Source organism: Oncorhynchus masou, chromosome 30 (genome assembly GCF_036934945.1).
Source record: "Oncorhynchus masou masou isolate Uvic2021 chromosome 30, UVic_Omas_1.1, whole genome shotgun sequence".
Lineage (NCBI taxonomy): Eukaryota > Metazoa > Chordata > Actinopteri > Salmoniformes > Salmonidae > Oncorhynchus > Oncorhynchus masou.
This window is the reverse complement of record NC_088241.1, coordinates 63,219,244-63,236,350: the sequence shown is the minus strand read 5'-3', so window position 1 is coordinate 63,236,350 and position 17,107 is coordinate 63,219,244. Positions and strand designations below refer to the sequence as shown.

The window sequence follows — 17,107 nt, the reverse complement described above, 5'->3', positions numbered from 1 at the left end:
TCTGGCACCACACGGCCAGGTCTCTGACCTCCTCCCTGTAGGCTGTCTCGTCATTGTCGGTGATCAGACCTACCACTGTTGCGTCATCAGCAAATTTAATAACGGTGTTCGAGTCGTGTCTGGCCGTGCAGTCATGAGTAAACAGGGATTACAGAAGGGGACGAGGCACGCACCCATGAGGGGACCCTGTGTTGAGGATCAGCGTGGCGGATGTGTTGTTACCTACCCTTACCACCTGGTGGCTGCCTGTCAGGCAGTCCAGGATCCAGTTGCAGAGGGAAGTGTTTAGTCCCAGGGTCCTTAGTTTATTGATGAGCTTTGAGGGCACTATGGTGTTGAATGCTGAGCTGTAGTCAATGAATAGCATTCTCACACAGGTGTTTATTTTGTCCCGGTGGGAAAGGGCAGTGTGGAGTGCAATAGAGATTTCATCATCTGTGGATCTGTTGGGGTGGTATGCAAATTTGGAGTGGGTCTAGGGTTTCTGGGATAATGGTGTTGATGTGAGCCATGACCAGCCTTTCAAAGCACTTCATGGCTACAGATGTGAGTGCTACAGGTTGGTTGTCATTTAGGCAGGTTACCTTAGTGTTCTTGGGCACAGGGACTATGGTGGTCTGCTTGAAACATGTTGGTATTACAGACTCAGACAGGGAGAGGTTGAAAATGTCAGTGAAGACACTTGCCAGTTGGTCAGCGCATGCTCCCAGTACATGTCCTGGTAATCCGTCTGGTCCTGCAACCTTGTGAATGTTGACCTGTTTATAGGTTTAACTCACATTGGCTGAGGAGAGCTTGATCACACAGTCTTCCGGAACAGCTGGTGCTCTCATGCATGTTTTAGTGTTATTTGCATCATTGATGCACTTATTGATGAAGCCAATGACTGATGTGGTGTACTCCTCAATGCCATCGGAGGAATCCCGGAACATATTCCAGTCTGTGATAGCAAAACAGTCCTGTAGCTTAGCATCTGCTTCATCTGACCACTTTTTTTTGATCTAGTCACTAGTGCTTCCTGCTTTAATTTTTTGCTTGTAAGCAGGAATCAGGAGGATAGAATTATGGTCAGATTTGCCAAATGGAGGGCGAGGGAGAGCTTTGTATGCGTCTCTGTGTGTGGGGTATAGGTGTGGTTCAGAGTTCTTTTTCCTCTGGTTGCACATTTAACATGCTGATAGAAATTTGGTAAAACAGATGTAAGTTTCACTGCATTAAAGTCCCCGGCTACTAGGAGCGCCGTCTCTGGAGAGGCGTTTTCTTGTTTGCTTATGGTGGAATACAGCTCATTCAATGCTGTTTTAGTTCCAGCCTCAGTCTGTGGTGGTATGTAAACAGCTATGAAAAATACAGATGAAAACTCTCGAGGTAGATAGTGTGGTCTGCAGCTTATCATGAGATACTCTACCTCAGGTGAGCAATAGCTCGAGACTTGCTTAGATATCGTGCACCAGCTGTTATTTACAGAAATACATAGTCTGCCGCCCTTTGTCATACCAGATGCCGGTGGAGCGTATAACCAGCCAGCTGTATGTTGATAGTGTCATGATTTAGCCACGACTCTGTGAAGCATAAGATGTTAGTGTTTAATGTCCTGTTGGTAGTTTATTCTTCCTGCGTAGCTCGTCAATTTTATTCTCCAAAGATTGCACGTTTGCTAGCAGAATGGAAGAAAGTGGAGGTTTATTTGATTGCCTACAAATTCTCAGAAGGCAGCCCGCCCTCCGGCTCCATTTTCTCTGCCTTCTCTTCATGCAAATCACAGAGATCGGGGCCTGTTACCGAGAAAGCAGTATATCATTCGCGTCGGGCTCATCAGACTCATTAAAGGAAAAAAAAGTATTCTGCCAGTCCGTGGTGAGTAATCACAGTTCTGATGCCCAGAAGTTATTTTCGGTCATAAGAGATGGTAGCGGCAATATTATGTACAAAATAATATGTTACAAACAATGCAATATAAACAAACAAGAAAACACAATCAGTTGGGGACACATAAAACGTCAGCCTTCTTCTCTGGTGCCATTGTTACATCATGTACAGTATGTTTTTGACCCTCTGACAAACAGGAGAGCTGAGTGAGTGAAATCATACCTCCAGGTCCAAGCTGACGCCCCGTCCTGGGGGTCCCGGTAGCCCAGGGGGCCCCCCCAGACCCGGCTTCCCCTCTGGTCCCTCTGAGCCAGGCAGACCTGGGAACCCTGCAGCACCTGGCTCCCCCTAGGAGAGAAACACAATGGTTCAGTCCAATAACCTCCTCAAGCAACATTTTTTGCATATGTGAAGGAACTGGATGGGTCTAAGTTTTATGAAGCCCATTGGAAGGCTAGGTGAAGGCGTCACAGTAGCTTAGACCAATCGTTTCCTTCAGATCTGCATCCACTGATTGAGATGGGGCCAGGTGTTGATTTTGGAGCATACAGTCTTCTATTTATTTGGTTCTGGTTATTAGCAGTAATTATCCCTGGCTTCATATGTAGAGACCAGCTGTGTTTGAGTTGATTAGTGGTTAAAAGCAGTTGTGGTTTTTAGGGTCACTTCTAGGTTGGGGAGTAATGGATTAGCATGACTCAAACTGTACCTTTGGTCCATGTGTTCCGCTCAGACCCGGCTCACCCTGTCAAAGAAAATGTTTCAAACAAATGAAATCCAATGTTCTTCAAGAAGCCCTTTTTACATTTATTTTTTTATTTTTTTACAATCACTATACAGGATATCAGAGGTCTACATCCATTAGTCGTACCTTCTCTCCTCTCTCGCCAGCTGGACCAGGGAACCCATCATTCCCATCAACGCCCTGGGAAATAGAACAATCACTTAGATTAGATGTGTTTCGGCGACATGTATTTCTGTCTAGTACGGGATCTCTCCTATCGTCAGATTCTATTTGGCTAAGAAGCGTCTGAGCTGACAGCGCAGCAAGACTGTAGATTTATTTCCACCTTTCTAATTTAGAAATAATATTCTATTCAGAAGAGCCAGAACTCAATTCATAGTTTCAATGATGACAACTAAGATGAGATCAATGTCCTGTATGTAATCCTTTCACACAGTTAGTAAAAGCCTCATGCATTCCCATGTCAAAAGGCCATGGGACTTTCATGAGGCTTTTGTCCAGCTGCAGTCAGAAAGCCATTAGCTCACTGAGTGAAGATTACATTGCTGCTTCATGGCTTCTTAACCTTTTCATATGAGACTCTTTTAAGCTCTTGGTCTCCATTGGTCCATTGTTAATGGTCTTATTGTACTTTGTGAATCGTATCGTGAAACAAACTTAAAATGGTTTCTCAACAGATTAGGCGAGAGATCATTGACCTCAGCAATAACATTCTGTAATCTGTCATTCAGGCTGTTAAGCAATACCTCACCACTAGGAAAGTAAATCACCTTTGACCACAGATCTAGGATCAGACTAACCAACCAGCTACCTCCGATCCAAAGACCTGACTGTATCATTGGATAACACCGACTTTGCTCTGATCTGTCAAACACGGAGGGTTGTAATTCCCATAGTGCTCTGTGATCAAGGTCTCTGGCTATGAGCAGGCGAGACGTCAGAGCTGTACACGTGTTCTAAGGAGGGAAGGTTAGGCAGCTTCTATTGTGTGGTGCAGGCGAGACCACAGAGAGAGATAGAGGGGCGAGGGACGCTGGCTGGGATTGTGGTTACCGTTGCAAAGGGGAGCAGACTTGCTTATAAACACAGAGCTCCGTTTACAGCTTGGCTAAAAGACTGGGTGACACACAGTGCTCCAAAAGAGAACTTCAAAGAGCTGGTATCTAAGTGATGTCACTACTGTGCTCCTTCTAGATTGAGTAACAAATATGCCACACTAATAAAACGTCCCTTCTTTTTCACATTTACAAACGTGTTTTAGGGTTTTAAACTTCAGTATAAGGGTTATCTAACCATTATATAACCACATCGGTCATTAACAAACTTAACTGTTTGTGATTAAAAGTGAAATTCCAATGCACTTTTCGAAACCGTTAAAAATAAAGCTGTAATATATAAGAACATGTCATTCCTCCATGCCTCTGTCTACAGCCCTCCTCCCCCAAATCAACACAGGCCATCATCAAACGCACTACAACTTGTCAAGGCAGCCAGATCAATGTCACCAGGGTCCAGCTCTGTGGTGACCTCACCATGGTGACAGCTACTCAGTCGTCTGTTCAATCACTCACAAACATGGGGCCTTCAGAACCTTCTGGGTTTGAGCAAAAGCAGAACACATTGCAGGATTGTGGGGGAAGTATGGGATTTTTAGATGGTTTCTGGGAAACTCTTGTCATGTAGCGGGCAGAGCTGTGCTAAAGGGTTGCATGAAGGTTGCGACTGGGCTTGACAAACCTTTGGCAGACACCTGGGGGATTCATTATTAACCTGGGGGATTAACCTGGGGGATTCATTATTAACCTGGGGGATTCATTATTAACCTGGGGGATTAACCTGGGGGATTCATTATTAACCTGGGGGATTCATTATTAACCTGGGGGATTCATTATTAACCTGGGGGATTAACCTGGGGGATTCATTATTAACCTGGGGGATTCATTATTAACCTGGGGGATTAACTATTAACCTGGGGGATTAACCTGGGGGATTCATTATTAACCTGGGGGATTCATTATTAACCTGGGGGATTAACTATTAACCTGGGAGATTAACTATTAACCTGGGGGATTAACTATTAACCTGGGGGATTCATTATTAACCTGGGGGATTCATTATTAACCTGGGGGATTAACCTGGGGGATTAACTATTAACCTGGGGGATTAACCTGGGGGATTCATTATTAACCTGGGGGATTCATTATTAACCTGGGGGATTCATTATTAACCTGGGGGATTAACCTGGGGGATTAACTATTAACCTGGGGGATTTATTATTAACCTGGGGGATTCATTATTAACCTGGGGAATTCATTATTAACCTGATTAACCTGGGGATTATTAACCTGGGGGATTAACTATTAACCTGGGGGATTAACCTGGGGGATTCATTATTAACCTGGGGGATTCATTATTAACCTGGGGGATTCATTATTAACCTGGGGGATTAACTATTAACCTGGGGGATTAACCTGGGGGATTCATTATTAACCTGGGGGATTCATTATTAACCTGGGGGATTCATTATTAACCTGGGGGATTAACCTGGGGGATTAACTATTAACCTGGGGGATTAACCTGGGGGATTCATTATTAACCTGGGGGATTCATTATTAACCTGGGGGATTCATTATTAACCTGGGGGATTCATTATTAACCTGGGGGATTCATTATTAACCTGGGGGATTAACCTGGGGGATTAATTATTAACCTGGGGGATTAACCTGGGGGATTCATTATTAACCTGGGGAATTCATTATTAACCTGGGGGATTATTAACCTGGGGATTCTATTAACCTGGGGGATTAACCTGGGGGATTCATTATTTATTAACCTGGGGGATTCATTATTAACCTGAGGGATTAACTATTAACCTGGGGGATTAACCTGGGGGATTCATTATTAACCTGGGGGATTAACCTGGGGGATTCATTATTAACCTGGGGGATTCATTATTAACCTGGGATTATTAACCTGGGGGACATTATTAACCTGGGGGATTAACCTGGGGGACTATTAACCTGGGGGATTAACTATTAACCTGGGGGATTCATTATTAACCTGGGGGATTCATTATTAACCTGGGGGATTAACTATTAACCTGGGGGATTCATTATTAACCTGGGGGATTCATTATTAACCTGGGGGATTCATTATTAACCTGGGGGATTAACCTGGGGGATTCATTATTAACCTGGGGGATTCATTATTAACCTGGGGGATTAACTATTAACCTGGGGGATTAACCTGGGGGATTCATTATTAACCTGGGGGATTCATTATTAACCTGGGGGATTAACTATTAACCTGGGGGATTAACTATTAACCTGGGGGATTCATTATTAACCTGGGGGATTAACTATTAACCTGGGGGATTCATTATTAACCTGGGGGATTAACTATTAACCTGGGGGATTAACTATTAACCTGGGAGAATTATTATTAACCTGGGGGTTTCATTATTTTGATTATCTGGCAGAGACCTGGGGGGTTTAATTATTAACCTGGGGGATTAACCTGGGGGATCCATTATCAGGCAGACACCTGGAGGATTAACTATTTTGATTATCAGGCAGACACCTGGGGGATTAATTATTTTGATTATCTGGCAGACACCTGGGGGTTTAATTATTTTGATTATCTGGCAGACACCTGGGGGTTTAATTATTAACCTGGGGGATTAATTATTTTGATTATCAGGCAGACACCTGGGGGTTTAATTATTAACCTGGGGGATTAATTATTTTGATTATCAGGCAGACACCTGGGGGATTAACTATTTTGATTATCTTGCAACGCTTTGTTCTAAGAAATTAATTTGCAAAGCACACACACACACACACACACACACACACACACACACACACACACACACACACACACACACACACACACACACACACACACACACACACACACACACACACACACACACACACACACACACACACACACACTTCACCAGCCCCATCTGCCTTATAGGCCTCTGATAGGACCAGAATATAATACCTATAATAAGTAAGTAATACCTTGTCGGTAAGCATTTCACTGTAACGTCTACACCTGTTGTATTCAGCATTTCACTGTAACGTCTACACCTGTTGTATTCGGCATTTCACTGTAACGTCTACACCTGTTGTATTCAGCATTTCACTGTAACGTCTACACCTGTTGTATTCGGCATTTCACTGTTACGTCTACACCTGTTGTATTCAGCATTTCACTGTAACGTCTACACCTGTTGGATTCAACATTTCACTGTTGGGTAACGTCTACACCTGTTGTATTCGGCATTTCACTGTTACGTCTACACCTGTTGTATTCAGCATTTCACTGTAACGTCTACACCTGTTGTATTCAACATTTCACTATAACTTCTACACCTGTTGTATTCGGCATTTCACTGTAACGTCTACACCTGTTGTATTCAACATTTCACTGTAACGTCTACACCTGTTGCATTCAACATTTCACTGTAACGTCTATACCTGTTGTATTCAGCATTTCACTGTTACGTCTATACCTGTTGTATTCAACATTTCACTGTAACGTCTACACCTGTTGTATTCAGCTTTTCACTGTAACGTCTATACCTGTTGTATTCAGCATTTCACTGTAACGTCTACACCTGTTGTATTCAGCATTTCACTGTTACGTCTATACCTGTTGTCTTCGGCATTTCACTGTAACCTGTTGATTTTGGCGCATGTGACGAATAAAATTGGATTTGATGAAGTTTCAGTGATGTGTTTGGTGACTCACAGGCAGTCCAGGTTTACCCATCTCTCCATCCTTCCCGTTTTCCCCGGGAGCCCCAGGGGACGCAGATAGGCCCTCAGATGAACCTGGGGGCCCAGGAAGCCCTGGAGGACCAGGTGGACCCTGGACGAAGAAAATAAATCAATAGCATTAACGCTAACAAAATAACACGATACATATGTCATAACGCATAAATGCGTATGCTAATTTATGTGTACCCAAATGGTGTTTGTGGCTATAGTCAGAGAGCAGAACAGCAGCAGGTGGATTCTAGAGATTTGAAAAGGATGACCACTCACTGTCATAATCTCTGTGTCTCCGTCAAAGTACTCAAAGCCTGAGCCGTCCACACCATCCTGGAAACCACATACGCTTACAATGAATGAATTAACTGGTGACTCAACGAAAACAACCAAATCGATCTTCCAAATAATTCTTCCATCCATCTATTCACATCGGTGTGGTTCATTCCACACTACATACCGGGGATCTGGATGAGTTGGGTCTACCCGGTGGTCCAGGAGGTCCGGGGGGACCAGGTTTGCCCACTCCAGAATCACCCTTCAGGGGTCAACAAACAAACACAATCCAGGGTCAAACACAACAACCAAGTACAACAGTGTTTCTTAATCCAATCCTGGGAGACCCTTGTTGGATAATGCACATTTTAGTTCTGGCCCAGCACTAACACACCGGATGTAAATAATCGCCAGCCCTTGATGTAATTAATCGCCAGCCCTTGATGTAATTGATCGCCAGCCCTTGATGTAATTGATCGTCAGCCCCTGATGTAATTAATCGCCAGCCCTGATGTAATTAATCGCCAGCCCTTGATGTAATTAATCGCCAGCCCTTGATGTAATTAATCGCCAGCCCTTGATATAATTAATCGCCAGCCCTTGATGTAATTAATCGCCAACCCTTGACGTAATTGATTGCCAATCCTTGACGTAATTAATCGCCAGCCCTTGACGTAATTAATCGCCAGCCCTTGATGTAATTAATCGCCAGCCCTTGATGTAATTAATCGCCAGCCCCTGATGTAATTAATCGCCAGCCCTGATGTAATTAATCGCCAGCCCTTGATGTAATTAATCGCCAGCCCTTGATGTAATTAATCGCCAGCCCTTGATGTAATTAATCGCCAGCCCTTGATGTAATTGATCACCAGCCCTTGATGCAATTGATCGCCAATCCTTGATGTAATTAATCGCCAACCCTTGACGTAATTGATTGCCAATCCTTGACGTAATTAATCGCCAGCCCTTGACGTAATTAATCGCCAGCCCTTGATGTAATTAATCGCCAGCCTTGATGTAATTGATCGCCAGCCCTTAATGTATTGATCGCCAGCCCTTGATGTAATTGATCGCCAGCCCTTGACGTAATTGATCGCCAGTAATTGATCGCCAGCCCTTGATGTAATTGATCGCCAGCCCTTGACGTAATTGATCGCCAGCCCTTTATGTAATTGATCGCCAGCCCCTGATGTAATTAATCGCCAGACCGTGATGTAATTAATCGCCAGCCCTTGATGTAATTAATCGCCAGCCCTTGATGTAATTAATCGCCAGCCCTTGATGTATTGATCGCCAATCCTTGATGTAATTAATCGCCAACCCTTGATGTAATTGACCGCCAATCCTTGATGTAATTAACGCCAGCCCTTGATGTAATTAATCGCCAGCCCTTGATGTAATTAATCGCCAGCCCTTGATGTATTAATCGCCAGCCCTTGATGTAATTAATCGCCAGCCCTGATGTAATCGCCAGCCCTTGATGTAATTAATCGCCAGCCCTTGATGTTGATGTTTGGGTCAGAGCAAAACATTTGCAATAAAGTAGAGCACCGCTGAACTATTCATCGATAGTGGAGCTAAAAGCTGTAGGACACTAGAAGGTCATATACCGTCTGCAGCAGTGAAAGGAGATTAGACAGTATGTGATGTTGCACCTTGTCTCCTTTGGGACCAGGATCTCCTGGCAAGCCTGGGAATCCCTGAACTCCAGTTTCTCCCTGTGGTAGGAAACACAGTAAGTGAGGATTATCAACATGAGAAATGGCTGATGGGTTAAAACACATGAAGATATCCACATGGGTCGAGTACAGTTACAATAGGCTTTCCAGCAATGATTGGTGGACTGACAGGAGTTGACGATTGGATGGATGTGTGGCCCTTCCTTCCAGAGTTTATATCACTCTATAAAACCCAATGTCCAAAAAGACCATCCAGACAGTTTTCACTAGAACAGTTATCTAATCCCTCTCTGAGTCACAGACAGACAGACAGACAGAGACAGACAGAGACAGAGAGACAGAGAGACAGACAGACAGACAGACAGACACAACCCCATTCAGATGTACCCCACATGTGTGAGCAGCACCCCATATCTCTTCACACAGAGGTCAGTGGACCTGGGTTTCAGAGTTGATCAAACCCACAGGTGGGCAGGTGCTCTCGTTTCACTAGATCGAAACGCACGGAAGCAGATCAAAGACCCCCTAGAGGGACCACCGTAGAAGATCCCCTCTCCATCGCTCATCTCTGACGTCCAGGGACGTGAGTTGTAAATAAACACAGACTCAACTTTCCTCATTTTTGCAAAACATTTCCAAATGACTGCCTCCCCCTTTCCTCCGAAGTTGGCTTAGGGACGGGGTCTGGTGTACACATGTGAGGTATCGGCTGTGTGCGCCTCAGAAGCCGGGGAGTGTTTACAGTGGAATGAGAATATTTGTGTTCTTGAGATAGAGAGTGTGGGAATTATTGTATATAGCAGAACAACAGAGTCAAGTCACTGTTAAGTAATGTGTACTGTAGGGCCTTATTGGGTGGAGATTCAGACTAAAACACAATACTGGAACTACTCTGTACACTATTGTAAAAGAAAAATAGTTCGTTTTTTTTCAATTGCTAACATGTCACACTGTCAAAATTCTTCACACAGTCAGCGAAACAGAAGTGTATGTGTACCAAACCGTGAATCATTTTAATTCCTTTCACACAAAATGCATTCAATGACCACATTCTCTGAAATTCAAACTATTTTCTCATTCATACTCCACCACCTGCTAAACTATATATTTGCAGCACATGTTTTCAAATGCTAACACATTGTTTGCAAAACTGTTAAAAACACATTCAAAACAGAATGATGGCAAATGTCGTGCATTTCTGCAGTAACCAGACTGAAACATATCGAAAATCCAGCAGAATATTTAATCATTCCAAACACAGCTGATTGCAGTTTCAGCAGAAAGCCGACCCAAGTGTCCTGTTTTTAGTCTCGTTACCAAACAGACAAAAGAGGACGACTTCAGAATGATTTAGTTTGGAGCCATGGATCAAGGAAGACAGGTTGGTGGGGGAAAGAAGAGTGGCAGGGAGAGGAAGAATGGAGGACAAAGGAGAGGGAGACCAAGAGCGCTGGTCTCTGATGAGATAAGGGCCACAATTATTGACCATGTTGTTGTAAGGGTTGTCTTCCTCTTCTGAGGAGGAGTAAGGATCGGACCAAAGCGCAGCGTGGTAAGTGTTCATGATGATTTTAATAAAGACAAATGAACACTGAAACAAAACAATAAACGATGACGTGAATAACCGAAACAGTACCGTGTGACCCAAACACTCACACGGAAACAAACACCCACAAACCAACAGTGAAACCCAGGCTACCTAAGTATGATTCTCAATCAGGGACAACTAACGACACCTGCCTCTGATTGAGAACCATACTTAGGCCAAACTCAAAAACACACATAGAAAAACAAACATAGACTGCCCACCCCAACTCATGCCCTGACCATACTAAAACAAAGACAAAAACAAAGGAACTAAGGTCAGAACGTGACAGTTGTAAACCATGGTCTCTCTTTGAGAGGCCGGTTTAAGGGTGCAACGAAATCTGCAGCGTTCAACAGTTGCATCAATAATAGTACACATTTTCCAGCAAAACAACAGGTGAGATTTGCATCCGTCAATGATAATTGAACTACATATTAAAGTATGTTCACATTTTTACATGTTCTGACAAGTTGAAATATATTGATTGTTTTGTGTTTTTTCAGTAGGATCCAAAGGTTGCCTCACACAGGAAGGAGAGGCAGAATGTTATCAGATACGCAGGAAATGGCCACTGTTGACATGGTAATTGGCAACAATGCAATGAAACTGCGGGAAATTCGGGACAGAGTGTTGGCAGACAATATCCCTGTTGGGAATGTGAGTACGGTCAGCACAACGATAATATCACTGTTGGGAATGTGAGTACGGTCAGCCCAACGACAATATCCCTGTTGGGAATGTGAGTACGGTCAGCTCAACGACAATATCACTGTTGGGAATGTGAGTATGGTCAGCCCAACGACAATATCACTGTTGGGAATGTGAGTACGGTCAGCTCAACGACAATATCACTGTTGGGAATGTGAGTATGGTCAGCCCAATGACAATATCACTGTTGGGAATGTGAGTACTCCACTCTGCCTTCGTTGTTGTGTGGGATAACGTGGCCTTCCACCACTCTGCTGCTCTGCCTTCGTTGTTGTGTGGGATCATGTGGCCTTCCACCACTCTGCCTTCGTTGTTGTGTGGGATCATGTGGCCTTCCACCACTCTGCCTTCGTTGTTGTGTGGGATAACGTGGCCTTCCACCACTCTGCCTTCGTTGTTGTGTGGGATAACGTGGCCTTCCACCAACTGCACTGCCTTCGTAGTTGTGTGGGATAACGTGGCCTTCCACCACTGCCTTCTGCTGCCTTCCACCTCTGCCTTCGTAGTTGTGTGGGATAATGTGGCCTTCCACCACTCTGCCTTCTGATCACGTGGCACCACTCTGCCTTCGTTGTTGTGTGGGATAACGTGGCCTTCCACCACTCTGCCTTCGTTGTTGTGTGGGATAACGTGGCCTTCCACCACTCTGCCTTCGTTGTTGTGTGGGATCACATGGCCTTCCACCACTCTGCCTTCGTTGTTGTGTGGGATCACATGGCCTTCCACCACTCTGCCTTCGTTGTTGTGTGGGATCACATGGCCTTCCACCACTCTGCCTTCGTTGTTGTGTGGGATAACGTGGCCTTCCACCACTCTGCCTTCGTTGTTGTGTGGGATAACGTGGCCTTCCACCACTCTGCCTTCGTTGTTGTGTGGGATAACGTGGCCTTCCACCACTCTGCCTTCGTTGTTGTGTGGGATCACGTGGCCTTCCACCACTCTGCCTTCATTGTTGTGTGGGATCATGTGGCCTTCCACCACTCTGCCTTCGTTGTTGTGTGGGATCATGTGGCCTTCCACCACTCTGCTGCACTGCCTTCGTTGTTGTGTGGGATCATGTGGCCTTCCACCACTCTGCCTTCGTTGTTGTGTGGGATAACGTGGCCTTCCACCACTCTGCCTTCGTTGTTGTGTGGGATAATGTGGCCTTCCACCACTCTGCCTTCACCAACACGCCACAGGAGAAGAAATGTGATTGGACAGAGAGTAACCGTGGATGTCCCAGGCCAGAGAGGAGCTAATCATGGGTGCAGGCCTTGCTGTTACACAAACCACTCATTGGCCCCTACAATACAGAGAGGCTCATTTATTTTCTGGATGAGCTGCATAATCAACTTGTGCCAGCGGAGGACTGCAAGAAACTCCCCTACCTTCGTTGTTGTGTGGGATCATGTGGCATTCCACCACTCTGCCTTCGTTGTTGTGTGGGATCATGTGGCCTTCCACCACTCTGCCTTCGTTGTTGTGTGGGATCACATGGCCTTCCACCACTCTGCCTTCGTTGTTGTGTGGGATCACGTGGCCTTCCACCACTCTGCCTTCGTTGTTGTGTGGGATAACGTGGCCTTCCACCACTCTGCTGCACTGCCTTCGTTGTTGTGTGGGATAACGTGGCCTTCCACCACTCTGCCTTCGTTGTTGTGTGGGATAACATGGCCTTCCACCACTCTGCCTTCGTTGTTGTGTGGGATAACGTGGCCTTCCACCACTCTGCCTTCGTTGTTGTGTGGGATCACGTGGCCTTCCACCACTCTGCCTTCGTTGTTGTGTGGGATAACGTGGCCTTCCACCACTCTGCCTTCGTTGTTGTGTGGGATAACGTGACCTTCCACCACTCTGCCTTCGTTGTTGTGTGATAACGTGGCCTTCCACCACTCTGCCTTCGTTGTTGTGTGGGATAACGTGGCCTTCCACCACTCTGCCTTCGTTGTTGTGTGGGATAATGTGGCCTTCCACCACTCTGCCTTCGTTGTTGTGTGGATCACTGGCCTTCCACCACTCTGCCCGTTGTTGTGTTGGATCACGTGGCCTTCCACCACTCTGCCTTCGTTGTTGTGTTGATAACGTGGCCTTCCACCACTCTGCCTTCGTTGTTGTGTGGGATAACGTGGCCTTCCACCACTCTGCCTTCGTTGTTGTGTGGGATAACGTGGCCTTCCACCACTCTGCCTTCGTTGTTGTGTGGGATAACGTGGCCTTCCACCACTCTGCCTTCGTTGTTGTGTGGGATAATGTGGCCTTCCACCACTCTGCCTTCGTTGTTGTATGGGATCACGTGGCCTTCCACCACTCTGCTGCACTGCCTTCGTTGTTGTGTTGGATAACGTGGCCTTCCACCACTCTGCCTTCGTTGTTGTGTGGGATAACGTGGCCTTCCACCACTCTGCCTTCACCAACACGCAACAGGAGAAGAAATGTGATTGGACAGAGAGTAACCGTGGATGTCCCAGGCCAGAGAGGAGCTAACATCAATTGCAGAACTGTCCAATGATGGTTTGCTGTTACACAAACCACTCATTGGCCCCTACAATACAGAGATTGCTCATTTATTTTCTGGATGAGCTGCATAATCAACTTGTGCCAGCGGAGGACAGAGGGGCAAGAAACTCCCCTACCTTCGTTGTTGTGTGGGATCATGTGGCATTCCACCACTCTGCCTTCGTTGTTGTGTGGGATCATGTGGCCTTCCACCACTCTGCCTTCGTTGTTGTGTGGGATAACGTGGCCTTCCACCACTCTGCCTTCGTTGTTGTGTGGGATAACGTGGCCTTCCACCACTCTGCTGCACTGCCTTCGTTGTTGTGTGGGATCATGTGGCCTTCCACCACTCTGCTGCACTGCCTTCGTTGTTGTGTGGGATCACGTGGCCTTCCACCACTCTGCTGCACTGCCTTCGTTGTTGTGTGGGATAACGTGGCCTTCCACCACTCTGCCTTCGTTGTTGTGTGGGATAATGTGGCCTTCCACCACTCTGCCTTCGTTGTTGTGTGGGATCACGTGGCCTTCCACCACTCTGCCTTCGTTGTTGTGTGGGATCACGTGGCCTTCCACCACTCTGCCTTCGTTGTTGTGTGGGATAATGTGGCCTTCCACCACTCTGCCTTCGTTGTTGTGTGGGATCACCTGGCCTTCCACCACTCTGCCTTCGTTGTTGTGTGGGATCACGTGGCCTTCCACCACTCTGCCTTCATTGTTGTGTGGGATAATGTGGCCTTCCACAACTCTGCCTTCGTTGTTGTGTGGGATCACGTGGCCTTCCACCACTCTGCTGCACTGCCTTCGTTGTTGTGTGGGATAACATGGCCTTCCACCTTCTGCGTGGCCTTCCACCACTCTGCCTTCGTTGTTGTGTGGGATCATGTGGCCTTCCACCACTCTGCCTTCGTTGTTGTGTGGGATAACGTGGCCTTCCACCACTCTGCCTTCGTTGTTGTGTGGGATAACGTGGCCTTCCACCACTCTGCCTTCGTTGTTGTGTGGGATCATGTGGCCTTCCACCACTCTGCCTTCGTTGTTGTGTGGGATAACGTGGCCTTCCACCACTCTGCCTTCGTTGTTGTGTGGGATAACGTGGCATTCCACCACTCTGCCTTCGTTGTTGTGTGGGATCACGTGGCCTTCCACCACTCTGCCTTCGTTGTTGTGTGGGATAACGTGGCCTTCCACCACTCTGCCTTCGTTGTTGTGTGGGATCATGTGGCCTTCCACCACTCTGCCTTCGTTGTTGTGTGGGATCATGTGGCCTTCCACCACTCTGCCTTCGTTGTTGTGTGGGATCATGTGGCCTTCCACCACTCTGCCTTCGTTGTTGTGTGGGATAACGTGGCCTTCCACCACTCTGCCTTCGTTGTTGTGTGGGATCACATGGCCTTCCACCACTCTGCCTTCGTTGTTGTGTGGGATCACATGGCCTTCCACCACTCTGCCTTCGTTGTTGTGTGGGATCATGTGGCCTTCCACCACTCTGCCTTCGTTGTTGTGTGGGATAACGTGGCCTTCCACCACTCTGCCTTCGTTGTTGTGTGGGATAACGTGGCCTTCCACCACTCTGCTGCTCTGCCTTCGTTGTTGTGTGGGATAACGTGGCCTTCCACCACTCTGCCTTCGTTGTTGTGTGGGATCATGTGGCCTTCCACCACTGGTCTTCCACCACTCTGCCTTCGTTGTTGTGTGGGATCATGTGGCCTTCCACCACTCTGCTGCACTGCCTTCGTTGTTGTGTGGGATAACGTGGCCTTCCACCACTCTGCCTTCGTGTTGTGTGGGATCATGTGGCCTTCCACCACTCTGCCTTCGTTGTTGTGTGGGATAACGTGGCCTTCCACCACTCTGCCTTCGTTGTTGTGTGGGATAACGTGGCCTTCCACCACTCTGCCTTCGTTGTTGTGTGGGATAACGTGGCCTTCCACCACTCTGCCTTCGTTGTTGTGTGGGATGCCTCCACCACTCTGCCTTCGTTGTTGTGTGGGATCACATGGCCTTCCACCACTCTGCCTTCGTTGTTGCGTGATCACATGGCCTTCCACCACTCTGCCTTCGTTGTTGTGTGGGATAACGTGGCCTTCCACCACTCTGCCTTCGTTGTTGTGTGGGATAACGTGGCCTTCCACCACTCTGCCTTCGTTGTTGTGTGGGATCACGTGGCCTTCCACCACTCTCTGCCTTCGTTGTTGTGTGGGATAACGTGGCCTTCCACCACTCTGCCTTCGTTGTTGTGTGGATAACGTGGCCTTCCACCACTCTGCTGCTCTGCCTTCGTTGTTGTGTGGGATAACGTGGCCTTCCACCACTCTGCCTTCGTTGTTGTGTGGGATAAGTGGCCTTCCACCACTCTGCCTTCGTTGTTGTGTGGGATAACGTGGTCTTCCACCACTCTGCCTTCGTTGTTGTGTGGGATAACGTGGCCTTCCACCACTCTGCTGCACTGCCTTAAGTTGTGTGGGATAACGTGGCCTTCCACCACTCTGCCTTCGTAGTTGTGTGGGATAATGTGGCCTTCCACCACTCTGCCTCGTTGTTGTGTGGGATAACGTGGTCTTCCACCACTCTGCCTTCGTTGTTGTGTGGGATAACGTGGCCTTCCACCACTCTGCTGCACTGCCTTCGTAGTTGTGTGGGATAACGTGGCCTTCCACCACTCTGCCTTCGTAGTTGTGTGGGATCATGTGGCCTTCCACCACTCTGCCTTCGTTGTTGTGTGGGATAACGTGGCCTTCCACCACTCTGCCTTCAGTTGTGTGGGATCATGTGGCCTTCCACCACTCTGCCTTCGTTGTGTGTGGGATCACGTGGCCTTCCACCACTCTGCCTTCGTTGTTGTGTGGGAGAATGTGGCCTTCCACCACTCTGCCTTCGTTGTTGTGTGGGATAACGTGGCCTTCCACCACTCTGCCTTCATTGTTGTGTGGGATCAGTGGCCTTCCACCACTCTGCCCGTTGTTGTGTGGGATCACATGGCCTT

The 17,107-nt window shown here is 47.0% G+C and overlaps 1 protein-coding gene across 3 annotated transcripts in view; it reads right to left on the bottom strand.

The window, feature by feature from the left end:
• LOC135522931 (collagen alpha-1(XVIII) chain-like) overlaps positions 1–17,107 on the bottom strand; it is a 129,869-nt gene that overhangs the window by 39,209 nt on the left and 73,553 nt on the right. For all 3 annotated transcript variants that reach the window (XR_010452745.1, XM_064949645.1, XM_064949646.1), the window contains exons 10-16: positions 9,327–9,389; positions 7,856–7,933; positions 7,672–7,728; positions 7,376–7,495; positions 2,741–2,794; positions 2,579–2,614; positions 2,092–2,217 (exon numbers count right to left, since the gene is read on the bottom strand). Coding sequence is in view for 2 of the 3 variants with exons in the window: in XM_064949645.1 (XP_064805717.1) it covers positions 2,092–2,217; positions 2,579–2,614; positions 2,741–2,794; positions 7,376–7,495; positions 7,672–7,728; positions 7,856–7,933; positions 9,327–9,389 (534 nt within the window). In the remaining variant the exon portion in view is untranslated. The remainder of the gene's footprint in view (positions 1–2,091; positions 2,218–2,578; positions 2,615–2,740; positions 2,795–7,375; positions 7,496–7,671; positions 7,729–7,855; positions 7,934–9,326; positions 9,390–17,107) is intronic.